Raw genomic sequence first — 26670 nt, 5'->3', positions numbered from 1 at the left:
TTCTTTCTGAAATATACTTATATATTGTGCAAATGACAGTGAAAGTTTTTTACAAATCCTGTGTGAAATAGAAAGCTCTAATCCTCCTTGATGGCATAGCCAATGTGTAACATCTTAATTGCAATTGAGCTGGGGTAGTGATATCCAAAGCCAACCGAAAGTGCTTCACAGATTTTACTTTTTTGTTTGTTTACGTTATTATTTTCTTTCTTATAGGAGTTCATAAAATTGCATCAAAAGTCTGCCTAGAGCTGGGTTCAATAATGTGAGTTACTGGAGTACCATCTTTAATACCAATATGTGTAGTGACTACTGAATCCTTTTCCATTATTTGATTCTATGTAAAAATTTGAATTGTACTTTTTGAAAATATCAAGTGCCGTCAATCTGTAATTCTTTTTTCTCTCTCTCTCTCTCTGATGAAGGGATCTTTTGAACATTTATTTTATGGACACTTCCGAGGGGGAGGGGGGTGTTCAAACATGGCTTGATAGAAAGAATTTGAAATGTCCATGTTGATGGTGTTCCCACAGTGATGGAAACTGTCCTAGCCTCTACAGCTACCCCCCCCCCCCCTCTCAGATATATTTATCTCACAACATCCCTTAAGGGGTAACTAAAGTGCACCTGCTTCTGCAGCAGTTAAGTCTCTCTACCATTAAGAAATTCAAGGCTTCTTTATTCAATTATTCCAATATCAATGTATTATCTTTCTCCTTCTCATTCTCCGGAGAGCCATTTACATAAGATGTGTAAAGAATATAACAGCAAATTGTCTTTTATCTCAGAGAATTGGGGAAGGATTAAAAATAGCAACAACCCACTCTCTGGGAATATTGTTTGTCCATGACATTTTCACTTCCAAATGATATATTTTTTTTCAATAAATGATAGGTATTTTTATAGGACCTTGCATGTCTAAAATTATATTATACAGTATACATCCCCCTCAATCATTCAACCTTTATTTGGTAACTTTATTTCTACATGCAACTTCATTTTCAATTTGATACTTACATATAATTACTTACTTAATTACTTACTTATAATATACTTACTGTAATAATTTTTTTTTACAATTACTACTATGCAGGTGTGGACATAAAAAGAAGCAAGAGCACCATATATTTTGTTGTCTATTGAATGAGTTACAAGTTTATAGCATTCATGTGAAGACTTGTACTTTCATTTTCTGCAAAGAACTTTAAATACACTTTTTGACCAAAATTTATTGTCTGATATGACGGTTTGGATGATTTGACAAATGGCCTAAACATGCACACAGTCTATATGTAGATTCAAGGTCTATTTAGAATATCCCATTGTCTGAAATTCATTCTATCTCTGAACATTTTGAGTTGTCATTAGTATATGATATGTTACCCTGAAGCAATGCTTATTTTTTTAATGAGAATATGAAGTGTGTTGCCTGTGGCAAAATATGAGTACTTTTGTCTTAGCTTGAATTTGCTATTTTAGTCTGAGGTATAAAATGAAACTTCAAGGGAATTACATCCTATATTTTGGTCCGTGTCTATTGACTAACATGTAATGCTATAAACCCTTTAGCTTTTTTCATATCTGACAAAATTGGCAATTAGGCTGATTTGATAATATGATATGGTACCAGGAAAGCTGGGAATAATGAACTTGGAAAATTACAAAACAGCGTACAATTAAATTTATAACTTCATCTAGTATTAGTATTAAAAGCTCTTATTTTTTCCCCATAAAATGATATTATTTCTTAGAATTTTATGGGAGTTAATATATGAAAGTATTCTTCCTTAAACAAGAATGTCATGACATTTTCAATACAATACTCGTATTTCAGATTTTCAAGGCTACTCAGAGATTACTATAAAAATAAAAGCCACTGGATATGAATTAATTTATCCTGTTCCCATTTGATCACATGAACGCTTTGCTAGCATTCCCATTTGATCACACGAAAGTGGTTTTCAAAATCACTTCACGTAAAGCGATCTTGTTGCTATTGGAATGCTCTCAGTGGGGTGACACGTTTTGCGTGAAATTCTAAACCGCAGCGTAGGCATTCTACAGACAGTGCGTGGAGTAACGTGCTCAAAATGTGCGAAGATTGCCTTCCGAAGAATGGTTGTGTCCTCACGATAAAACCAGTTTAACGAGGCAAAGCGATCTTGGAAACTACATCTCAAGGTGGTTTTATAAACTGGTTTGGAAGATCGCTTCCAAGATTGCTTTGACCGTTCTCATTACACGTTAAACTAGTTTCTAGTAAACTAGTTTTAGGAAGGTAGTGAGAACGGTGCCTCACATCCTTTCTAAACCCCTCAAAAAAGTTTGGAAATCTGTGTTTGGCCATTAATCTCTCCCAACTCCCAATTTTACAAAGTGCACATTTTTATACCATTTAAAATTTAATTTTCTTTTAAGTGATACCATGCTTGTTATGATCATGACATCACAAAAAGAGCAGGATTCAAAAGTGTTGGATGAGGTCTGAATTGAAAAGCTGCAAAACGCGCAAAAAGTTTGGATATCTGAGTTTGGCCATTAATTTCTCCCAATTCCCAATTTTACACAATGCATATTTGATATCATTCAAAAGTCATTTAATTCTCTTTAACATGATACCATGCTTGTTAATTGTTATGATCATGTCATCACGAATAGAGCAGGATTCAAAAGTGTTGGATGAGGTCTGAATTGAAAAGCTGTAAAATGAGCAAGTGTAGTCATGAAGAGTCAATACAGAACATGGTTCTTTTGTCTGTGTCAATAGAGATGAAAATCCAAATCAATCCCCTGCTTCTGTAGTGATGGTTCTGTGAGATAACATGGTTTGAGTCGTGGTTTTAAATACCAATGCATGTTTGATGTTGTTTGAAGGTTTGCATGGTGGCATGTACAATTGCTGATGTGGTTTACGGTACACCTTGTGGAGTGTTATAGAAACAGTGGATAGAAGAAGAGAAGAAGTGGATAGGCGAGAAAGTGGAGATTTGAGAATAGAGTATTCTTTCTTGAAAATAGTCCTGAAAAGGACTGTAAACCAGAAGGAATGTTGAGTGAGAACAGCTTGAGTAGTAGAGCTGATGAGGAGATGCTGGCTTGAGTCGGCGAGTAGAGATGATGAGTAGTAGAGAGACTCGACGTTTCGGACAGGTTGACTGTCCGTCTTCAGGAGTGAGTGTTCACTCCTGTTCAATGCATGTTTGTTTGTTATGTGTTTGCTTGTGCAGAGGTGTGTTTGATTCCATGTTATTATTGATGTTAAGGTGCATGAAAATGATTAAAAGAAACTGCTGAGAAACTCGCTCATCACCACTGAAAAAAGAACAGTGACTTTCAATATTGTGTCATTTTGTAACTTTTGAATTTTGCATTGCCCCACATTTCAAGACACTGCACCACAATGTGAAAGATAATCACATCATGTAGGGTATCATTTTTAAGAAAATTAAATGATATATTTATTGATATTAATTACACATTGATATGTACTAAAACCGATGAGGAATTATCGATGAAACTCAAAAGAAACCGCTGAGAAACTCACTCATCACCACAGAAAAAAGAACAGTGACTTTCAATATTGTGTCATTTTGCAACTTTTTAATTTTGAACTTGCCCCACATTTTAAGGCACTGCACCTCCATGTGAACCATAATCATATCATGTAGAGTATCATTTTAAAGAAAATGACATGTTCTATTCATTGATATCAATTACACATTGATATTTAGTAAAACTGAGGAGGGATTATCAATCAAAGTCAGATTTCCAAACTTTTTTGAGGAGTTTATTTCCATGCTACTCTCCTGATTCAGCTCCTGGTCAAACTTCTTAAAACAGTTCTGTCTCCATAGGCGGCGGAAGCGGGGGGGGACGTGTCCCCCCTAAATTTGAGGTGGGGGGACGGTCCCCCCAAAAAATTTTTTTTTGATAACCTTATTTTTTTTTTTTTGCTTGTCAATTTTTTTTCCAACGTCCCCCCTAAAGTAACGTGGACCCCCCTTGAAACGTGTGTTGTCCCCCCTAAAATTTAGGTTGATGAGTCTAAATTTTTTTGGGCTGCTTGTCCAATTTTTTACCTGTGTCCATCCCAAAATTTCAGGTGGACACCCCCTAAATTTTTTGGCTTCCCCCGCCAATGTCTGTCTCCATTATGTTTGAACTATTGCAAAGTATAGGCATACATGCATTCACGTGTAATACCAAGTGTATTACTCATTTTTGTCTCACCTGCGAAGCAAAGTGAGACTATAGGCGCCGCTTTTCCGACGGCGACGGCAGCGGCGGCGTCAACATCAAATCTTAACCTGAGGTTAAGTTTTTGAAATGACATCATAACTTAGAAAGTATATGGACCTAGTTAATAAAACTTGGCCATAAGGTTAATCAAGTATTACTAAATATCCTATTAGAGTTTCATGTCACATGACCAAGGTCAAAGGTCATTTAGGGTCAATGAACTTAGACCATGTTGGAGTAATCAACATCGAAATCTTAACCTGAGGTTAAGTTTTTGAAATGTCATCATAACTTAGAAAATATATGGACCGAGTTCATGAAACTTGGACATAAGGTTAATCAAGTATCACTGAACATCCTGCATGAGTTTCACGTCACATGACCAAGGTCAAAGGTCATTTAGGGTCAATGAACTTTGGCCGAATTGGGGATATCTGTTGAATTCCCATCATAACTTTGAAAGTTTATGGATCTGATTCATGAAACTTGGACATAATAGTAATCAAGCATCACTGAACATTTTGTGCAGGTTTCAGGTCACATGATCAAGGTCAAAGGTCATTTAGGGTCAATGAACTTTGGCCGAATTGGGGATATCTGTTGAATTCCCATCATAACTTTGAAAGTTTATGGATCTGATTCATGAAACTTGGACATAATAGTAATCAAGCATCACTGAACATTTTGTGCAAGTTTCAGGTCTCATGATTAAGGTCAAAGGTCATTTAGGGTCAATGAACTTTGGCCGAATCGGGGGTATCTGTTGAATTACCATCATAACTTTGAAAGTTTATTGGTCTAGTTCATTAAACTTGGACATTAGAGTAATTAAGTATCACTGAACATCCTGTGCGTGTTTCAGGTCACATGTCCAAGGTCAAAGGTCAATGAACTTTAGCCGAATAGGGTGTATCTGTTGAATTACCATCATAACTTTGAAAGTTTATGGATCTGATTCATGAAACTTGTACATAAGAGTAATCAAGTATCACTGAACATCCTGTTCCAGTTTCAGGTCACATGATCAAGGTCAAAGGTCATGTAAGGTCAATGAACTTTGGCCATGTTGGGGTTTTTTGTTGAATAACCATCATATCTCTGTAAGTTTATTGGTCTAGTTCATAAAAAGAGGACATAAGAGTAACCATGTATCACTGAACATCTTGTGCGAGTTAGAGTAGTATGCAAAGTCAGCACTGCTGCTATATTGAACCGCGTGATGCAGGTGAGACGGCCAGAGGCATTCCACTTGTTATGTAGAAATCCCACTGGTCCAAGATTGTCGACTTTCCCTATCAGGGATAGGAGGGACTACCTTTTAGTAAAAAAAGCATGTAAAAAAAAACATTTTTCAAGTTTCCAGACTAAGAAAAAAATTACAATAAATTCAAGATAAATGTTCAGGTTCACAGGATTTCATATTATTAATAGAAAGTCATAACTTGCAAAATAGATATTATAATGTAATAATTTTATATTTGTTTTAGACTCAGATGCATAAATCAAGAGATATTTAGTGTTGTCGACAGCTCAAGTTTATTTATTCTTTGTGGAGTTTAATACCTTCTCTCATTGCATTACATTCTATAACAAGCATACTTCATTTGAATCTTCTTCAAGCAGAAATTTCAAAGGTTGATGCTTGGCTGAACAACCTGTAATCAATACTTGGCACAATTCTGCACTCTGGCGGTGTAGGGAATAGGGGAGTTTCCCTCTTGCCTCCTAAAACACATCTCAAATGGCATCTGCAGATGTGGTTCAAAGTATGTGTCTGGCGAGAAAGGAAAATGAAAGATCTGCGGTTAATTGATAGCTTTTAACAAAGGAGTCTATTAAACCGTTTGAAGTTTGATTACAGATGATGAAATTAATTGGTTGGAGTACACTCTAAATTCCAAGGATTTAAAATAAATCCAGATTGGCTGTGAATAGTGACCAGCCAAATATTAGATTTAGTTTTAAACCTTGTACATTTCAATATAAATCTAAAAGATTTGAATTTGAATCTTCTGAGATTTGAAAGTCAATCCTAAAGATTTAGTTTTAAAGCTTGTACATTTGAATATAAATCTGAAAGATTTGAATTTGAATCTTCTGAGATTTGAAAGTTAATCCTAAAGATTTAAAATCAATCCTACATTTGGTTGGTCACTATCCACAGCCGATTTGGATTTATTTTAACTCCTTGGAATTCAGAGTGTATGACTTGTCGCCTCTGAATTCCTAATTCATACCAGGTTTAGATGTAATTAAATGTTATGATATAATGATTTTCTTTAAGAACCTCTGAAAATTATAAACTAATGTTATTAATAAACTTCATGGTTTACAATCCACTCTGCCCCTTTTTATGGAGACAATACTGGGCACCTTGATGAAGATACAGAGTACCAAGGGGCTAAGAGGAAAGGAAATCTGCTGGAAGCTGTAAGCTGATACTAAAAATAGGCTCTAGAAATAGGCTCCCTAATGGGGAAGACATTGACAGATCTTTCGAGCCAGCTAACACTCTCTCTCTTTCTTTTGAGGTAATTTAGCTGAAACAAGGGATTTAAGCTTCTTTATCTTACTCTTAACCAGTATCATCTTTAGTGTGCTGAGAGCCAGAAGGATACTAACCTTGGTACTTGCTGAAAAATAGAATTAATTGCCTTCTCAACGGAGTGTTACACACGAGAGTTTACAACATGAAACTGGCTTGTTTTATTGTTGTATGAATCTACATGTATCAAACTTTTATGTGATTAATAACCAGGAAAACATCACATAATGGTAAATGGATACAGATGGTGCTCCTCAAGGAGCAGACAATTATTTGGCAATTTGAAAATGAGATTTTATGAAAAGGAATTAAGGGTATAAAGGAAGTTATCTGACTTAACTCTGAAATTTCAACTAAAAAATGACATATGAGTAACCAATAACAGGTAGTGGAACTTTTGGCACACCTGCTATCAGATAAACGAAGGTGTTTTTTTTTGTTCTTTGTTCTTTTTACCTTTTTTGGTCAAGGGGTCAGATATGTCTAGATGTGTGTTGCATTTAGAAATACATGTAGATGTTTACTTTTGATTTAGCCTCATCTACACATTCATTACATGATACATGTATAATGGTTTGTGAATTTCATGTGACCTTTACCTGCATCAATTTTTAGACAATAATGTTGTAGCTTCAAATATTAGATATTTTGGCATGAACAATTAATTAACTTATTGACAAGTGTGTGTTTCATTCAGTGACAGAAATGCTTTCATCAATTAGTGAAGATATTTGCTTTTTTTATCTCTCATTTTTGTGTAATTGTTCTTTTTGCGATGTATTAAAATAAAACAATATTTTTACTGTTGAACAAAATGAATCATACATTTCAATATTCTTTTGTCAGTTGCCACACTGCTGTGATAACTATGGTAGGCCTACATAAGATAACCTTAGCAAAATCAGGATAGAGAATAAAAACAATTAAAAAAATTATATATCTTTATAGTGCCTTTACAGTTAAAGTAAAATTCATTTGTAGTAAACAAATATAATAGTATTGAAATCACTCTGATGAATCTATTACACTGCTGGGTTAATTTTAGGCCCACATGAAATATTTGCCTGGCAAATTCAGTATAGAGTTTTTATGGCATTATTCATGTTTTCTATTGTTGTTTGCAACATGAACTGAATTGTTGTTTATATATATGGTTCCACATTGACACTAGACAAATAATGTGATGAAATTGAGTTAGAAATTGCATGACATACAATGTGAACATATTAGATTTTGCATGTAATGATTTAGCACCTAGTAGGCAGTGCAGCGAAAGCCGGGTAATAGCAGCGCTTTGTATCTTCAGGGAAAAATGTGCTATGTAAGCACAGTTATCATTATTGATATTATCATTATTATTATCATAGTCATTATTATTATTATCATTATTATTATTATCATTATTAATATTATCTTTAGTAGTAGTACTTAGTAGAATTAGTAGTATTATCAGTATGTTAAACAATATATATTCACTCTTACTGTATAAAATTCAATTGAATCAGTTGTTAGCTATTGTGGCAGTAACCAATTAACCATGATTTTTTAAATGAATTAATGTCAATCTAAAGATACAAATCTTGAACAAGTATTTCTCTTTGGTTCACAAGGTTTCATCTGATCTTACTATCTAAAGAACAGCTTTTTATAAAAAAAAACTATTAGGTTTATCAAAATGAGATGATATAATGCTTTAACTTCCTATTTTTTTATTAAGCCTGGTTAATTTTCTTTTAATGACTTGAATTGGAATGTAAAAGTGAAACTCTATTTGTGTGTCATTTCTCAACCAACTTGATTTTGTTTAACTACAGTAACACAAGAGAGAGAAAGATTGTTCTTAAGAAAACAAATTAACTGTACCTATTTGGAATAATGCATGTGAACATGTCTCCGTGTGACATCAATATTGCTTTTATTATTAACTTTCTATTAACAGGTACATGTATAATGAATTATCAAACCATGGAGCTAGCATGATCAAACCTAGCGAAGTCTTAGAAATAGAAGAAATAGCTGTGGTTCATGAAAATTGATGAGTGTAACTGTAAGTTTAGATCCTTCCAGGGAACAGAAAAGACTTCAGATGGTGTTTTGCTTCACATTATCATATGAAGCTGGATTAGTTTAAGTAACGAGAGGAATATATAATGGGTGCTTGTTATTTATCTATTCAAACAAGAAATGGTACAGATACACACAGATCATTATTCTCACAATTCATATAGATGTCAGGATGTGCATTTTTGATGGCCTTTCAATACAGTATTTTCAGCTAGTGTCTTTCCCTGTTTTGTTAAGTTGCATTTAACATTACATAAATAAAAAAAAAGTTGAATTTAACATCCCATGAAGCAATGAAGAATAGAAAATAGTATCTTTCTTTGTGATAGAACCTTCAAATTGTGCTAAGTGAAAGAAAAGTATCAGCTCTCACAACCTTTTCCCCATCTCATATAACAGAAACATATAGCCCTTGCTTATTCTTGAAATAAAGGCATGTAACATAAATTTATAAGCATTATATACCATTTATAGATGCTATCCTGAAGCTATGGATGCACATACTACATTTAATTTAACTCTAGAGTATGCACAATACTATGATTTTCAACCTCAGCATGCACTATATGTATGAAAGAATTTTCTGGAATAAATTATATCCGATGAAGATATTAACTTACTGTTTATCTTCAGGGTATATATGTCTACATCCTACAAAAGGGCGAAGTCTATGAATGGTTTTATTCCGTCATAATACAGTGTGTGTGTGTGTATTTGAGTTTTTTCAGATGTGTATCAATCAGATATGATTATTTACGTGTGGGACCAACCTTTAACGTCACGATCCGAAAGACGTGACCAGGGCTCGAACTTATGCATCAATTTGTAACTTCTCCACAGCTTGGATTACAGGCGCACGCCACAACGCCCTGTTAAACATATAGACGAAGGTAGAGGAGGTTAAGGCGCATTACCAACATTGAAAGAAGACAAATAATTCGCCTTAAACACAGATGTAGAGAAATATATATGTATATATATATATATCTTAGATCACTTATCTTGAGATTGTTTTTCATGGTAATTTGGATAATATACAAATAGCGAATAGGCATGAGTGCGATAGTCCCCAAATATCGCACCATTGCACGAATAAGAATATTCGCTATTTGTGTTGTACAACGCCTCAGAATTTAGCGAAAATATGAAAAAATGAGAGATTTTCCCTGCAGTAATCTATGAAAAGGGAGCAAAATAAATTGAAATCGAAAAGTAAAATCCCACAAGCGCACATGACCTCTGGCAGTATTGCGCATATTTAGCCAGCAAGTTTATGTATACGCGTATTGCACCTTCATTTTACTGAGCGCAATGAATTAAATCGTATTGTGACGTCACCTCCTAAAGCCGTGCAACGGTACATTTTGGATGGTACGTCTTGCTGTGCAATGGTATGAATGTTTGACATTCAGCCTCCCATTTGCATGCGTACAACAAGCTAATTAGGCGTTGTACAATATATAATATTCAGAGTTTGGAGGAAGTTTATATGTGATGCTATGGATATATTTGATATAAAAAAAGTCAAGTAGTATGTACAATACCTATCATCTGATGAAAATGAAAGTGAAACATGGATTTATAGAATCAAAATTTATATTGATTAAATAGTACAAAACATGCTGCAGAATGTATGAAATATACATGTAAATATGGAATATTGGTATCAAGCAGAAGAACAGGAGAATCATTTGTCTATGTGCTTTAGTTCTTGAAAATAACAGATGTGATGGTTTTAGATGATGATTATGACATGGTTGGTCTACATTTATATCAGTATTCAATTTTATATTTTTGATAAGGTGGATAAAGTCATGCTTTGTGGAAGTCAAATCAACTTTTTGAATAGTCATTTAGAATGTTCATTGATTTCAAATAATGTATTTGCAGCTCTCAGCAGGCCATATTATTATTTTCTCCAACATGAAAGTGGAATTATGCTTCCTCAGAATTTCACACTTTCTTTTGTCTGCTATTGGCTAGTTAGTTGTTTGCTCCTAGTAGTGTTCTCTGCAAGAGAAACACTTTGTTTAAAAAGAAATTAATTGAAGTGAGGTATCATATGTTTTCCATGAAACAGGGCTCATTGATGATGCTCCATCCTAATGACAGCATCACTGTGTTAGTGATGGTACTCTCTGATTGGGTAGTCATACTCTGGAATATCATGAAATCAGAAAAAAAACACTGGAAAGAAGGAGGAACTGTAAGCCGAGCTCATAATTGACTGCTGTGTAATTCCCTGAAGTACTCTGGATTTTGTGTTTTAAGAAAAGAACAAACCAGGCTTGCTCTTCGGAGCTCTATATGTACATGAGCCGGTTAGATGCTTCAACATCTGACATACAAAAAATAATAACAAAATACATATACATATATATGTATATATATATATATATATATATATATATATATATATATATACAGTGCGTCCCAGAAAAGACGAAACCGAGATTAAGCAACGATTTATCAGAACTTAATCACAAATACAATAGACAAATGACCTACCAATGTAAAGCTTAGAATCTCCTCTTTCATCTGATATTAATTAGATTATTCCTCATTCATGCATGAGTGAGCAAAAAGAATTTAAAGAAAGGATACCAAAAACTCATTTGGCGGGGGTATCTGAATTTCAAAAAGAAAATTACATGTCTAAAAAGTTCAACATCTGCTCTTTTATTTGATACCTTAATCACAAAAAATGGTCAAGAAGTTAAAAAAACTTATGTTCCCTCGAAACAATGCTCGTATTTCCATGATTTCATTAAATATGTTTTCACCGGTTTCCCACAGAAGCTATCGAATGGTTAACAAAACTGATCGTCAACAAAACGGAGTATCGAGTGAGTTTTAATGCTGGCCTGTAAAACCTCTTCATTTTATGAAATTATTGAAATTCAAGCCTTATTTCAAATAAACAGAAACCCAGATACAGCCAGCCAAATGACTTTTCGGTATCCCCTTTTCAAATTCTTTTTGCTCATTCATGCGTGAATGAGAAATAATGTAAGTAATTTCAGATGAAAGAGGAGACTCTAAGCTTTACAATGGTAGATCATTTTTCTATTGTATTTGTGATTAAGTTATGATAAATCATCGATAAATCACGGCTTCGTTTTTTTCTGGGACGCACTGTATATATAAATGCCAGGTATATTGCCACACCAGTGTGAAAGTAAACTACTCAATGTTCTCCTCTAACAAAAAAGCATGCAAGTTTATATTGGGTGATTTTTAAAATTGCAAGGACTTGGAATTTCTAAGCTTGCAGTGGTTTTTGTATCGTGAAAGCATAGTATATGAGAATATTTATTGAGTCAAGACACAGCGTACATGTTTTGCACAGGATTGTTAGTCTTTTAGCAAGCTCACAATTCAGCAAGTTTTGTGCAGGTATGAATTTGCAAAATATTTGAGACTTGATTGTTTTTTCTAATTTTTGAGTATTTTTATGCATCATAGGTGAAATTACATCTAGTCAGATTAAAGCATGAAGTCAAAACCCAATCTGCTCCCATTAGGTGGTTTCAAACCGCCTCGATCACAAGAATCCCCGTTAAATTACGAGAACTTTTTTGGCTAAAAAATACCCATTAATTATTCCTGCATTCACACCGCCCCGCGACGTACCCTTCGGGATAAGTTCCCGAAGTTACGAGCATGCGCAGTATGGTCTGATAAGCAGGCAAGGCGCGCCCAACGACACGCTGGGCTAAAAGTTCCCGTAATTTGCTTTCACATCGCCAAAATACCTGCGACCTTGGAAAAATCCCCACGAAAGTTCTTGTAATTTCGCCAAGTACCTACTATTTAGCGGGTATTTTCTTTCGGGGAAATTACACGTAGTTTGCTTTCACATTACCAAAATACCTGGTATTTTCTGATCGGGGTTAATTTCCCGATCAGAGAATACCTGGAACTGGCGAACTTCGAGGCGGTCTGAAACCGCCTATTGTGAATCCGCTTTGAGAATATTTAACCTCAATTTTTTTTCTTTTAAAGCCTGTCCAAAGTGTTAATAAAGGGTCAGAATATGTGAATTAGACTCGAGTCTTATCTAACTTTCCAATATCAAGATTTCACTTCACTGTCCCATTTTTATTCATATTTATCATTACCTCTACCTCAGAAAAAGAAATTATTTTCACAATATAGATTAATAACGTATATAAAATAGAAAGTATTCAACAAATCATGCTGCTTGCATATTTTTATCCTTGTTATTGTAATAGACACTAGCTCTTTATAGAAAGCCTTTCTATTTAAAGAATATTGATGTAAATCTGTTTGTATTTTTAGTGTAAACATGAACAAAAATATACTAACTCTAGTAGTTTGGAGGAAGACATTATCTTGCAGTTACTGAAGGACTGAGTTATTTCCGGCACAGTGTAGCTAAATAAAGGTATGTTTTTTGTATAGCATTACATGCATGAGTGATATGATTCTTAAGTTGGTGTCAGTGACTTACAACTTACTAAAGATACTCTTATTACATCCAAATTAGATAAGAGAGTTTATTGGATGGGTATACTTGCCAAATGAGTTTAATGGATTTCAAGGGGTGAAGGCGTTCAGAAGAAGAGTGATATATAAGTAAGGGTTACTGAATAGGGGATACAAACATATTATAGGATATGTGAAGTGAGAGGGTTAGTCAAGAGGCTTAAGAAATCATTTGTTGTCCAATGTTGGATGATTGTATTTATGGATTAGAACTAAAATAGCTCTTTGAATGAACTTGACCATTGTAACTGTTTACAAAACAAAGGACAAGGGAGGTCCCAGGGAGGTGGGTGGTTTAACTGTAGGTAGACAAATTAATGAGCTCTCCTTCAGTGTAGCTTTTTTCTTGAGGATCATATCCTGTTATGCAAGCATACTCAGCTTTGGGTGTGTATATGCTTCCATTGCGAGGACAGAATCAGCGATTTCAAACGTCGATTCAAAACGCCGATCGTAAACGTGGTTCTGGGAGTGCTGTTTATGCTTAACTTTTTAGAGCAAATTGTGATCTCCAGCTGGCTTCGCATTGTAAAGCGAGGTCAAATTGGGCGTGCCTTTTTTCGAAAATTACCAATTGTTGATTTCTCAGAATGATTACAAAGATAAATTAAGGCTTGTCATTGCAAGGTTAACATCCCCAGACAGACAAGCTACTGTACCATTAACTGGCAACTGAATTATTATTGAGGGGTGCACTATCAGAGATGATTTCTTTTGAATATACAAACTATTTCTAGGAAGATCTCTTATGTATCTATCTCTCTATGTAATCTTAGCAGTAGTAGTCGTCCTTACTCATCAGACTTGTTAATATAAGCCCTGTTGTTTTGATTGCCGAGATGTGCTCTGGACACCGATGAGTGAATGCGCAGGCAAGTGCAATCTATTTATCCCCTGTTTATCTTCATTTGGATTTTATTTCTGCCCTTAGTCTCCTTAAATGAGAATACATACATGGTTTTTAGTGATAGCTCAATCATGATTCTTTACTAATCCGGATAATTTTATATTAACCATATTTTACAATAATCTGATATTAGCATCTTTTCCTGCGTGCGTATACTGTTCAACAGTACTCCTCCTTGTATTTATTTTATTAAACGAATAATATACAAATCAATTTACATGTATTTCTTATCAAAATTGTTGAATTCTTAATCACACATACACTACAATGTGATAGCAAAATTAAAAATCATTTGATTAATGTGATTATTGATTTTGAGTGGATTTTTGAATACATATTTTTGTTTCATGGCTCTACGTAAGTCCTTGGTTGTATACAGGTGAAATGACACTGGTGCATTTTACAAATTATAAATCTTTAATTGGTACGTGAGGATCCTGCCCTACAGATGAATTCCAGGAATCCTCTCCACTAGTTGTAATTCCCTTGGAAATTTGCTCTGGTTTTCCTAAACAATAATTTGTCACCTTTACTGTAGCAAATGATTTTTGACATTTTGTGAAGATAATTCTAGGAAAGTTCTCTTGTTTCTACCCTTTCGATACCCTGAAGGACCAGTATCTATATTGTAAACAGGTATGAGCAGCTTTGGTTACATGTCAATGATGGTAGGTGTCCAAGCAAGTTGACTAACCCACTCTCTATGACATCATCTCCTAAATAAGTACTCTACTGATAATATCATGGTGCCCCTCTCCAGATTTGGATCAGATCTTTCAGGGCAAAGAGATGGAGGGAAACAATATTCCAGGAAGTTTTATTACTGTATCTGTTATGACTGGCAGGGGAGAGAGAGAGAGAGTTGCGATGAAAGTGTCACATGGGAATAGTCTAAACAGCAGACATTAATTGACTTTGTCAAGAATTTGCAAAAGAAAAATTGTTGGGATGAAACGAGTCCTTCCTGTTGAAAAATCAAATATTAGTAAACCAAAGAGATATTCACTGGATACAAATACAAAAAAATATATTGTATGTCTTATTTGATCATTGATCATTATTGCCTGAACTGTATCTTTATAAAAAAAACATGATTGTTGCCAAGATAGGATATGTAATAAAGTAGGAAAAATCTGATAGTTCTCAAAACTTGATCTTGCTTTGAAACACTTGATGTCATTTCACTTTTTCCTGATTGTCTTTCAAGCTACATGCAATACTGCTTTTCTTATCTTTAAATCATTTAATTACATTCTTTCATTGCCTTTGAACGTTCATTCCATGCAAGTGATGATGAGGATCAGTATAGCCCTAAAGTTACCTTGTAACCTGACCTTAACAAATATATTCATCCTGCCTTCTAAGAAGTACATCAGGTATAATCTAAATCAAATTATATAAAGGATATACCCGACCTTCGTCATAGCTTGTATTGCTATATAACCTACAAAGGAAATGTTACGTGCAACAACACCTCGAAAAAACACACGTTGGCACTGGGTGATTCGCCCTCTAAAATGTTTTCTCAAAAGAGCTCCTATTTTTTATTTGGGAATAAGTGACAAAATAACCTATCACCCCCATAGAATTTTATGTACTTGTGTTTGCTCTTAGAGGAAGGCAGTTTTCTAGGCCAGTCATTCTTGTTTTACAAAACTCATATGATGACAATTTCAATTTTTTCTTTAGTTTATTTAGATAATATCCCCTTTCTCACTTTCCCTCATGGATTAAGTTGAAGCTTACACACTTGTATATGTCACAGAATGTAAATATAGTGGTATATTTCAGTCTCTGACATTTGAATAAGTCATTTTCCCTCCACCTTATACCTTTTGTTCAGACATGTACATGTTCAGGTCAGGATACATTGTAGATCTTTATACTTCACATATGGAGTCTGAGAGTGAGTGAACTGAAATCATTGTTTCCTATACTCCGAGGTTGCATGCAATTTAGGCTTACCGGTATGTACATTTATGTTAATTCTTAATTCTTTTTATACAAATGTTTTAATGTTATTGTAACAGGATGAAATATTACTCTATTATTACATAATAATATATCCTACATTCATTAAACATGCATGGTCAGCACAACTGCGGGGGGGGGGGGTGAATTTGAAACTCTTCAATAAATGATGATGAGGTTGCTGTCTCATGTACATTTTAAAGTTCTAGAAAAATATGAACTGTTTCTTTTTATTTTTTTGTTATTATTTTGTGCAAATTGCTATTACATGAATTATAATTCAATTCAAAGTTTATTTCAATCATTCAGTCATAGAAATACAAATTTATACAAATTTGAGGAAAAACCTTGGATGGGGAGCCCCCGGAAATTTTTTAAAAATAACATATGGGTGGGGCACCACCATGATACAAGTAAATACAAATCAATACAAAACATACAGAAAGAGTAAACAAGTAACAACATTGAAATACAATGCAAAGCAATATGGACTAATATAGAGGAAATGAATACAAAACTAGAATTTAATTCGTCATGCGGACGAATTAGGTGGTCTGTCATGATTTTTCATTCAGAGTCGGCTAATGTATAAAATGAATAATTTAGATATGATTGATAATCTTGATTCTAGACATCCTAAGAATAAATTTTGACCATTGCTCAATGTGATTATTAATGTTTCCCATAGACTTTACACGTAAGCAATTTTGAGAATTACAATTCCATTATTGCAAGTGAAAAACGGGCATGATCCCGGCATCTGATCAAAAAGTGGAGGGCACATTACCGAAAGCCCAGAATCTCAGCTATAACATATTAAAAGCTCCGGCAATCTGACCAGAAGAAATGGAGATATGGCTCACGAAATAGAGGAATGTCGAATCTAGTTTTGAGAAAAAGTCATGTCCCATAGAGATTACACACAAAATACATGTGATATGAAAAAAACAATTCTAATCTGTTTTATCTTGCTAAATTTTAACTTTCATACCTTTTAATTATCATAAAGGATCATGTAAGAGGTGGCAAAAGAAAAAAAAATGAAAAAAAAATCATCTTTTCTACCCCAGGAATCGAACCTCCGCCCTCGAGAAAGCAAGTCAAATGCGTTATCCATTGAGCCACGATATTCCCCATAGAGATTACAGGTAAGCAATTTTAAAAATTACAATTCCAATTTTGCAAGTGAAATACGGGCATGATCCCGGCATCTGATCAAAAAATGGAGGGCACATTCCCGATAGCCCAGAATCTCAGCTACAACATGTTAAAAGCTCAAGGAAAGCTGACAAGAAAAAATGGAGATATGGCTCACGAAATAGAGGAATGTCGAATCTAGTTTTGGGAAAAAGTCATGTCCCATAGAGATTACACGCAAAATGAGGAAAAATGACATGCCTCTTTTCATCGCTGTTTTACGCAATGATGCGTTTCTCAAAACGAATATTCATCTAAACTGAGGAGAAAGAGTACATTATAAACTACAACATATTGAAATCTGGGCGAAAAATGATCTATATTCGAGAAGTTACAGCCAAATTTGCATAAATTTGATGACGTCATTTTTGAAAAAAATGAAATTTTTAGTTTGGGCGCCTATTTGATGACGTCACGATATAATTAAGGGACAATGGTGACATGAAATCAAATTTACAATTAATACTCTATCGATATATGAAAAAAAATTGGGGGTCAACGGACTTTTTAAAGAGCTACAGTGAATTTACAATAGGCATGTTTTTGCCCATATATGGCCTATAGTGAGAGCTCGCGCGCAGACGTGCTGCAAAGTTTAACGGGTGTTAATTTCGTTATTAATGGTTGTAGAAGAATTTTATTAGCAATGCAATGATATTAAAGAAACGGTTTTTCTGCGTTGCGTTAAGGTGTAACGCGCGGAAACGCGCGCGCAAATTTTTGAAATGCTTAAAATGACCTGAAACGTACCCAAAAAAATTTATAGGTCATTTGGACGATTTTTTTACCTTTGACGCGCGCGTACGCGCGCGTCATGACCTCTACATGACCTTTGATGACATTGACATTTGACCCTTGACATGAAGTTAATGTCATGTAAATATTGTTAATTGTTGACAATTGATAATGAAGATATGATCAAATGAAGAATTTTACAAAATGGCGCGTAGATGACGTCATCATGACCATATGACCTTGAAAAGCTTATTTTGCCGTCTCTATGATAGATTCTATGTATGACGAAAAAATCAGCCAAATTGATTCAGCCAATTCCGAGAAAAGTTGGCGACAAACATAGGTGCCAAGAATAAATAAAGAAAATTCTGACGAAAACAATAGGTGATCTGTCGTAGACAGACCACCTAATAAAGAAAATTCTGACGAAATCAATAGGTGATCTGTCGTAGACAGACCACCTAATAATAATTATGACTTCACAGTGACCTGTAGAGTGTGCTATACATTACCTAGTTTGGCAAGATTTTCATACTGAGAGAAATATTCATCTTTCAGAAGTTTTTTTAAACTGTTTTAACTATTTTTCAACCCAGATAACCTTTTCCATCCCTCAAAATACTGCAGTCTGTTCTTTGATCTTAAAGAAAAAAATCAAGTCACCTACGTGGGTAATCACCCCTCCATCAAAAGGCCTTGCCACTAGCTTCAACATGCATCTTGCAACAAGTTAACCAATATTGTGAATGAATTACACTAGATGTATTTGAAAAGAACAACAAAAAATGTGTTATCATAAATTATGACGAATCCTTAGGCAAGATATACATATCAGAGCATGTTGTTTTGGGATTAATGCATGAAAATATTTTTCATGAGTAACAGAATAGCAGACCTTCATGAAATCACGGCTCTCCATTTCTGTGCAAACAATGTGTCAGCAGCGGTTTAGAGATTTGATTGGTTTCTGTCTCATCTACCGTGGCAAGCCTTCGATCGAAATGCTAATGGAGTTCCATGATGAAGAAAACCGCTTCTAAAAATAGCACACCTTCTATAACAGGAAACTAGTGGGTGGAGCTTAAGTCTGGGCAGGCAGCCAGTCACTAGCCAATCATGAAGCAGGATTCCTTTCTATAGTGACAGTCTGTGTGTGTGTGCTTGCATGAGATTGCTCCATAGTGGCTAGTGAAAGTGACTTGCATTAGATACTCAGATGCTGACTTCTAGGTATTGGATAGTGTTATCTAGCTTGGTGATTTTCAAACCAAAAGACATTATTTATGTAGTTCCCTGGATCATATTTTATCACTTGCCAACTATCAAGGAGTAATCTAGTATGATATTTCCTGCTGAAGAAAACGGTTCTTTGGGATTTTTCTATTAAGGTGTTTTTTATAATCTAAATGATTATATAGAATATACCGAGTGGAATATTTTCTTGAGTTGAGGTTTTTAACACCTTTTTTGTGGTAAGTTTATATTTCGTTCTTGTTTATTATTACTGTTTTCGTAACGTCTCATACTTTTCATAATGTCTTTATATTATGCATGTCTTGTATATGCAATCAGTATACATGGTATAATATTTAACATTGCTTTACAATGTTTCATCATAAAGTGTTGGTGTAAATCTTCCTTTATCCTTCTAAATTCAATTTGTGTACAAAGATTGCAATTTGAGCTACATTTGGAGATTTATGTAAATCCTTCAATCAAAAGAGAAATGTTTCACTTCAGCCAGAAACTAATTTGTGTCTTAGTCTTAAGTGGATATAGATGCAGCTGTTAGAGCTCTCTTCATTTCCCAGAGGCTTGTTGGAGTTACTGGAAGTTAGGAACATGAATCAAAATCACATTGCCTTACGATCTCAATTTCTTTAAGTTTGTTGATGTGGAATGATCCATCATAAGGTTACAACTGAGTTAGAGCAGAATGGGATCGGAAAGAAAAGAATATTTGAACATTTTGGATTCTGAATAGAAGAGCATATATAGTATGTTATTGCACTAAAATGATCTGCATAAAAACATTAAACTACATCAATTATCTACTGTATATTAGTACTCCTCCATTCCTTAGTAATTCCAGACAAATATTTCTTGAGTAAGAGAAATTTGTACAGAAAATGTGTTATTAGTTGCACCCCCCCCCCCACACACACACACAGCATTATTCCTCCCGTTTCGGATTCCATTCAAGACATTTTGATATTAATTCACACATTCCCATTCTCCACATGTATGTCTTTGGGGTCCCCATCGTTGCACATTCTTACATAACATTTCCTAGAGAAGACAATCATTGCCTTGAGTCTCGACTCTTATTAACAAATTATTGAATTTGTCAACATTGACTCTATCACTAGTACTTGCACATGTAATTAGATACTTCGTACAAATATTGCGATCTGTTTTATGTTATTTTTCTATTGCAGAAATCTCAGCCCAAATCATTATATAAATGTATGTGGATATTAACAATAATTGTAAATTATTTAGATTATGATTTGCTGTATGAAGAATGATAGGGAATATCTTTGTTTTGTACATGTTAAAAATGACCTTGGCATTCAGTGCAAGCTACTTGAACCCTAACCTAAATATTTCAACCCCCCCCCCACAAAAAAACCTATAAAATAAAAGCCTATGGATGTTTGCCACATCAGGCATTACTGCAATGTCAATAATTATTAGTCTTATGTACATTGCACAGAGGATATCATGTAAACAATCAGTGCTTTTTCAATTATCCCCCACACTATTCAGGTCACGTCACATTGATATTACAATTGATATAGACAAACATAACCATACGGCAAGAGATATCCAAACTATAACTATATGATATAGTTTCTAACTTGGGGCCCTCTTGCACAAGATGACTCTCGTAACTTTGACATCACATGTTATCTGCCTACCATAGTTACTAAGCTCAACAGCCAATAAAAAATCTAGAATTCCAGAGAAGTAACCATGATTATAGTAACCTTTTTAGCAATTGGCTCTGGGACTGCAATTGTCCCAAAATGTAACTTTTTGTGTGTTTGTTTCCAGTCATATTTTGTCTGTTTCTGTTTGTGTGTTCTGTTTGTTAGTGTTGTTTTGTTTTGTTTTTTTTAAGGAATCATAAGGTGGCTATGTAGTCTAGACTAAACATTTTTCTTGTCTTGTTTTGAAAATTTCCATTCATTCTATTTAGGCATCATAACTTATTGTGTGTGTAGAGTTGTAATTTTAAAATAAAAACATAAACCTTTATTTGTTTATTTTGTCTATTATCATGTTTTTTTTTTTTATTTAAATGCCAACAATTTCAACATATGATGAGCAAATTATATGTGTATAGATTATAGTTAGCTTGCCTGAGTTTGAGTGATTTCAGCCTTTTTTAAACCTTGACAAGCTTTTAAACTATTAACCTAGAGAAACAAGTACAGGAGCTATATCACTTAAATGTTATAAAGGCTATGTTAGGACACCCATAATCTGTTAGATGTTTATTCCTTTAGAATCCATTTAAGGGAATCAAATAACTTATTTGGCATTTACAGTTTTCACACCCATAATAGCACTGTAGTCTGTATGGCAAGGTGCTATGAATGACTGTAATACAACAATTATTAAAAAATACACACAAAACCTGATAGACAACTTTGATTGTTTGCCATGTTGGCACGCGTGGCATTAATAATGATAGTATCAATTAGTGATGCCCTCTTTAAATGAAGCTACAATAATATGACAAGTAATTAACGTCTATGATATACTCTGCAACCTCAGATCTTGTAGATATCTACACACACACACCCATATACAGACGTGCAAAACTTAATAAAAATCTGTTATATACTCTGGCGATGATATTTCCTTTCTAAATATATTCTTCCAGGGTTTGTTTTGTTGTCATTGTAACTGTCCTTGTTGATCTATAAAGTGATCGCAACTAAATTTTGCTATAAATAGATCCTATTCATCCTGAAAGACTACATTGGATAGTACATTAATTTAGTGGTAATTTCATTGGATTCTGTTCGAACTCATTTTGAGATCATTATACCAGAACTGGTGTTTATGTTTAATCAGGTTAGATGGTCTTTTTGGAATTCGCAGCTGGATTCTTAACAGTAATGAGGAACTGATTTATTTCCACCATTTTAAAGGATAGAAAGCATAAGATTGTATATTTCCATCATGCATTTTATGCAGTGAAAAAGTCTTACTATGGACCTGACTTGCAGTGGCTGCGTCTTAAAATTTTTAACTTTACAAATGTATAAGGTTGGTTGAGAGGGCATACGTAACATATTGTACAGTAATGGAATATACTAGAGAGAGTGAGTTTAGCTTGAACTGTGGTATATCTGTACTCTCCTGGGTCATTGGAAGAAATGATGACCCTTTGATGACCTCTTCTTATCTACCCTCAGGCAAGGCCAGTCTATATATAGACACACCATCTGAGGTCACTTAGGACAAGGATGACACTAGTCTTGACCATCACACCCTATTGGATATTAGCTATAAGATAATTACAAAACTTTTTGGCTTTGATGTTTGCATGTGTCCATATTTTTGTCTTCCAGAAAAAAAAATGCAAGCTAGATATCTATGAATTGTGGACTGAAGAGCTTATATTTACATCATATTCTCAGTATAAACCACATCAACTATGTGTGGTTTAATTTGATTTCTGGGTCAGGCTTCCTTGATAATTGTGAGTGGTAACAGACATGTACTCTTAAAACTTACAACCATCCCTCACTTTCAAGTGTTTAGCTGATATGCCAATCATCATATCTAATGAATTGTACAAGAGGCATGGGAAATACACTGTAGAAGGCTCAGCTGTGACACTTATTAATTCTATGAAGGGCTGAACAATCAAGACTATTAACTGCCCATAGCATTCAGTGCAGATTGATGGAAAGAGTCCACAAATAGCTAGAAAAAATCCACACCTTCCTTTTGACTCAGTGCTATATTTATCCATTCCTATATCTGTCCAATACTATTTTTGTTTCAAGCAGATTTTCTCTCAAAATACATTTGAATCCATTCATTTATCTTTAGCCCGTTTTAGATATCAGTCGAGCAGCTGCAGTGCTTTTCTCTTTCAATTTCTTACGATTGTTTTGTGTTGATAGCTGCTTTTAACGTTCCTATGTGATTTGTTTCTCAATTTGTTAAGAAATTGTAATTTAATTGATGCCCTCTCTATGTTTTTAGAATTTTGATATATTTCCTCCTGAAAGGGAAGGAAAAAGATTGTGCTGATTGTGTCTGAAAACAACTTGATATAGTAGGCTTGCCTGTCTTGTATAAAAGTAGAATTTGTAACTAGATAAAAAAACAATGAGAATAAAAAAGGTTGGAAATTGACAAACCTACAATAATTCTAGTTGTGCACTTGTGCTTATTACATAGATGATGCATGTGATATTATGGATTATACTGAATTAAAGCCATGGGATTGATTTAATATATGATACTGTGATCAAGCCTTAAGTTTTTTCTTCTACTCAAATAGAAATTTGAAGTCAAGTCATTGTTCATTTTGCCACATTCAGGTATCATCAACGAACGATTATTTCTTTGGTTGAATCAGATCTTTTCTATTTGGGGAATTCAAGGCGTTTATAGGGCTCAATGCCAAGTTCAGAAATTATCCCCCCTTGTATTGCAGACCCCTTCCTTACACCCATTGTAAAAAGCAGTCTGTTGCTCAGACATGACACTTAATGAAAGGTCATGACACCCAAAGTTATTTTCATCCTGCTAATGTAACTCAAAGCCTGTCTCTTGGTTACTATCCTAGGACCAACTAATTAGATTTGATGAAAGATATGTACAGTTCAACCTGTGTGCTTAGAACAATGCAATGTTGAGACTAGAAACAAGACTATATCTGAATAGGAAATATGAGAGGAAGAGCAGTTAAATGAGCATTGTTGGACTATGATTAGTCCATGACATGACTCATGATTTCTCAGAGATACTGTAATTGTTTTATCTCCATGATCAGTTAAAGTATGAATTGGTTTGTTTGATTTTTTCTACCTCATGTAGATTTTGTACTGGGCATCCTAAAAACGTTCAACATTTTCAAAAATTTAATCAAGCTCATTCACCCTATTTTTGTTCTTTCAGATCCCTGTCTTACTGCCTTTTGAGCAACTGGACTCTTGTTGACCATCTACTTCTTTGAAGAGTGCAATGAGAGAAATAAGGAATGACTCGAAATGAAGCAGTTACATCTATCTTCATCACACACTAACCTCAGTGAGGATCGGGCCATTGTTATCATCATGCAAGAATCAACAGTCACACCAACGTCTCATCTCCTTCCTAGCAATAGCACCAGTCAGGATATTCCAACTACACTTTTCACAGAGAGTGAAGATTCTGAGTGGAGCTTCCAGTCTTACATCGCCCTGGGCATCATCTTTGTCCTCATGACCATAACCTTCATTGGAAACATCCTCATAATCGTTTCAGTTGCCAAGTTCAAGAGGTTGCAGATACCACCCAACTACATCTTGGTGAACCTTGCAGTGGCTGATCTAGGCGTGGCTATCATGACCCTTCTCCTCTTTGCATTCAACTTCTTGAGCGAGACAGGAGGGGTACTTTGTTTGTTGCCATACTGCTTCATGTCACTCTTCAGTGGTGTCTCTGTGCTCAGTCTCAGCATCATCGCCTACGACCGCTACTCTGCTCTGGTTGAGCCTCTGAAGTACTCTGCACGCATTACATCGTTCCATATTGCAGTAATCTGCCTTGTGGTATGGATCTATGTTACTATCATATCTGTTATCCCTATGATTGGATGGGTCATTCCTTTACCAGGGACCAGTATGGACATGCTCTGCTCACTCAACTTCTACCACAACTACACCTCCCTTGCTCAGGTCATAGCCATCTTCTTACCTGCTTTGGTGTGTATGTTTTTTTGCTACTGCCGTGTAATGCTTGTTGCTAGACACCACACCAGGGCTATTTCAGCCGTCCAGTTCTCTCTGTTCCCTGGTGCCATTAAAAACTATAACACTTTTAAAGGAAGCAAGTACTGGAAGACACTTGCTCTCATCCTAGGTGTATTTACTTTAACATGGGGTACGTTCATCACTACAGTCATAGTTGAAGTCTTCTGCAAAGCATGTGCTCAATTCCTGACCATGCACAACTACTCAGGATTATTGCTTTTACTGAATAGTTGTCTCAATCCATGGATCTACGCGTTCCGCAATCAGGACTTCCGAGCAGCATTCAGGCGAATTTTAAGGTGCTTTTGGAGGCCATGCAAAAAGGGATCAAAGCGGTCCAACTCGAGTTCAGTCAATGAGCGAAGGAACTCACGCATGTCTGTTGCATTGAGCAGGACAAACAGTCTCTGTGGAAATCTTCAGACACTTCAAATGCTCTATGAACAAGAAATGGCTCTCAAAAACAATAATCAGCCAAACTTTAAAGATGGTGAAGTAGAAACCAGACACACCTCCATTGGAAATAGCAAGACCTCCGTTGAGAAAGAGGAGGTGACTGAACCACATGTTCCTTCCAGAGAAGACCAAGTTTCGCCCAGAGAACCAATGCAAATTCAAGAAGCTTAAACTCTTTATTGAGTGATCAATGGTCTTCAGATCATTAGAAAAATGAAATAATGCAAACTGTCCAGAGCAAAGAAAATTTGTCCATTAATTTTTTCATGTTCAGTACTTGGTTTGTAATGCCATTTTTTTTCTTCAGAGAAAGGTACATGTTACCATAAAAATATTAAATTTGTAATTTACCCATAGAATATTCATTCACAGGTTTGCAATTGTGGATATTGTATTACTTGGAAGACAGATTCAATTTAGGATCTTATCCTATTCTGCAAAGAAATTTGCTGATATTCCTGTTATGGATTTAATGAAGCAACCTGAAAGAATTAAAAGGAACATATGTTTATTTTTTGAAAGTACAGTTCCGGTCTGAGAAAGTTAATTACTCGGGCGAATTTACAGTGTAAAGAACAGATTGGGTTGAAACATTGAAAGGGGATTTGAGAGATGTTGCGTTCTGAAAAGTAAATTAATGAAATAAAAAGAAATTGAATTGAATATTTTGCACTATGGTTTGAATGGCACCTTGCCTTTGTATGAATGCTTTATTTAAGGTTTGACAGAAGAAAAAAATGGTCAAATGTATAGCTGATTGAGGTTAATGGAAGACTTCTGACATGGTGCTAATTTGCATGTAGGAGATACATGTACTGTATTTTCTAGTAAGACTAGATTTTAGGTGACTAGAATGTTCTTATCACATGACTTCATGGAGACTGATTGATTTGTAGCAAGATATGGAATATGTTTGTGCAATCTTGTTTTTCATATGTGTGTACCAAAGAGATCATGTCTGAATTGCTAGGGAAAATTGATTTACTTAACAGTTGTCTACCTTTGTTCTATGATGTGATGTCATGCATTATCTTCTCTATGTGTGTACGTACCTTTACCAA

The 26670-nt window shown here is 34.8% G+C and overlaps 1 protein-coding gene across 3 annotated transcripts; it reads left to right on the top strand.

Moving 5' to 3' along the window:
- The first annotated feature begins 241 nt into the window (after window positions 1-241).
- Window positions 242-26670, top strand: LOC121419316 (tyramine receptor Ser-2-like). Of its 3 annotated transcripts, none has more exons than XM_041613723.1 (2): window positions 242-265; window positions 24318-26670. In XM_041613723.1, exon 2 carries the CDS (start codon window positions 24410-24412, stop codon window positions 25778-25780), a length of 1371 nt encoding a protein of 456 aa, XP_041469657.1. In that variant the 5' UTR covers window positions 242-265; window positions 24318-24409; the 3' UTR covers window positions 25781-26670. The 3 variants fall into 3 exon arrangements, with proteins under 3 accessions (XP_041469657.1, XP_041469656.1, XP_041469655.1); XM_041613722.1 differs by lacking the exon at window positions 242-265 and adding an exon at window positions 16209-16231; XM_041613721.1 differs by lacking the exon at window positions 242-265 and adding an exon at window positions 19337-19639.

This window comes from Lytechinus variegatus, chromosome 7 (assembly GCF_018143015.1).
Source record: "Lytechinus variegatus isolate NC3 chromosome 7, Lvar_3.0, whole genome shotgun sequence".
Taxonomy (NCBI): domain Eukaryota; kingdom Metazoa; phylum Echinodermata; class Echinoidea; order Temnopleuroida; family Toxopneustidae; genus Lytechinus; species Lytechinus variegatus.
This window is presented reverse-complemented; position numbering and strand designations above follow the sequence as displayed.

Bases quoted from the DNA above. Each gene is read 5' to 3' on its own strand.
- LOC121419316 (XM_041613723.1), top strand. From the start codon at position 24,410: ATGAAGCAGTTACATCTATCTTCATCACACACTAACCTCAGTGAGGAT.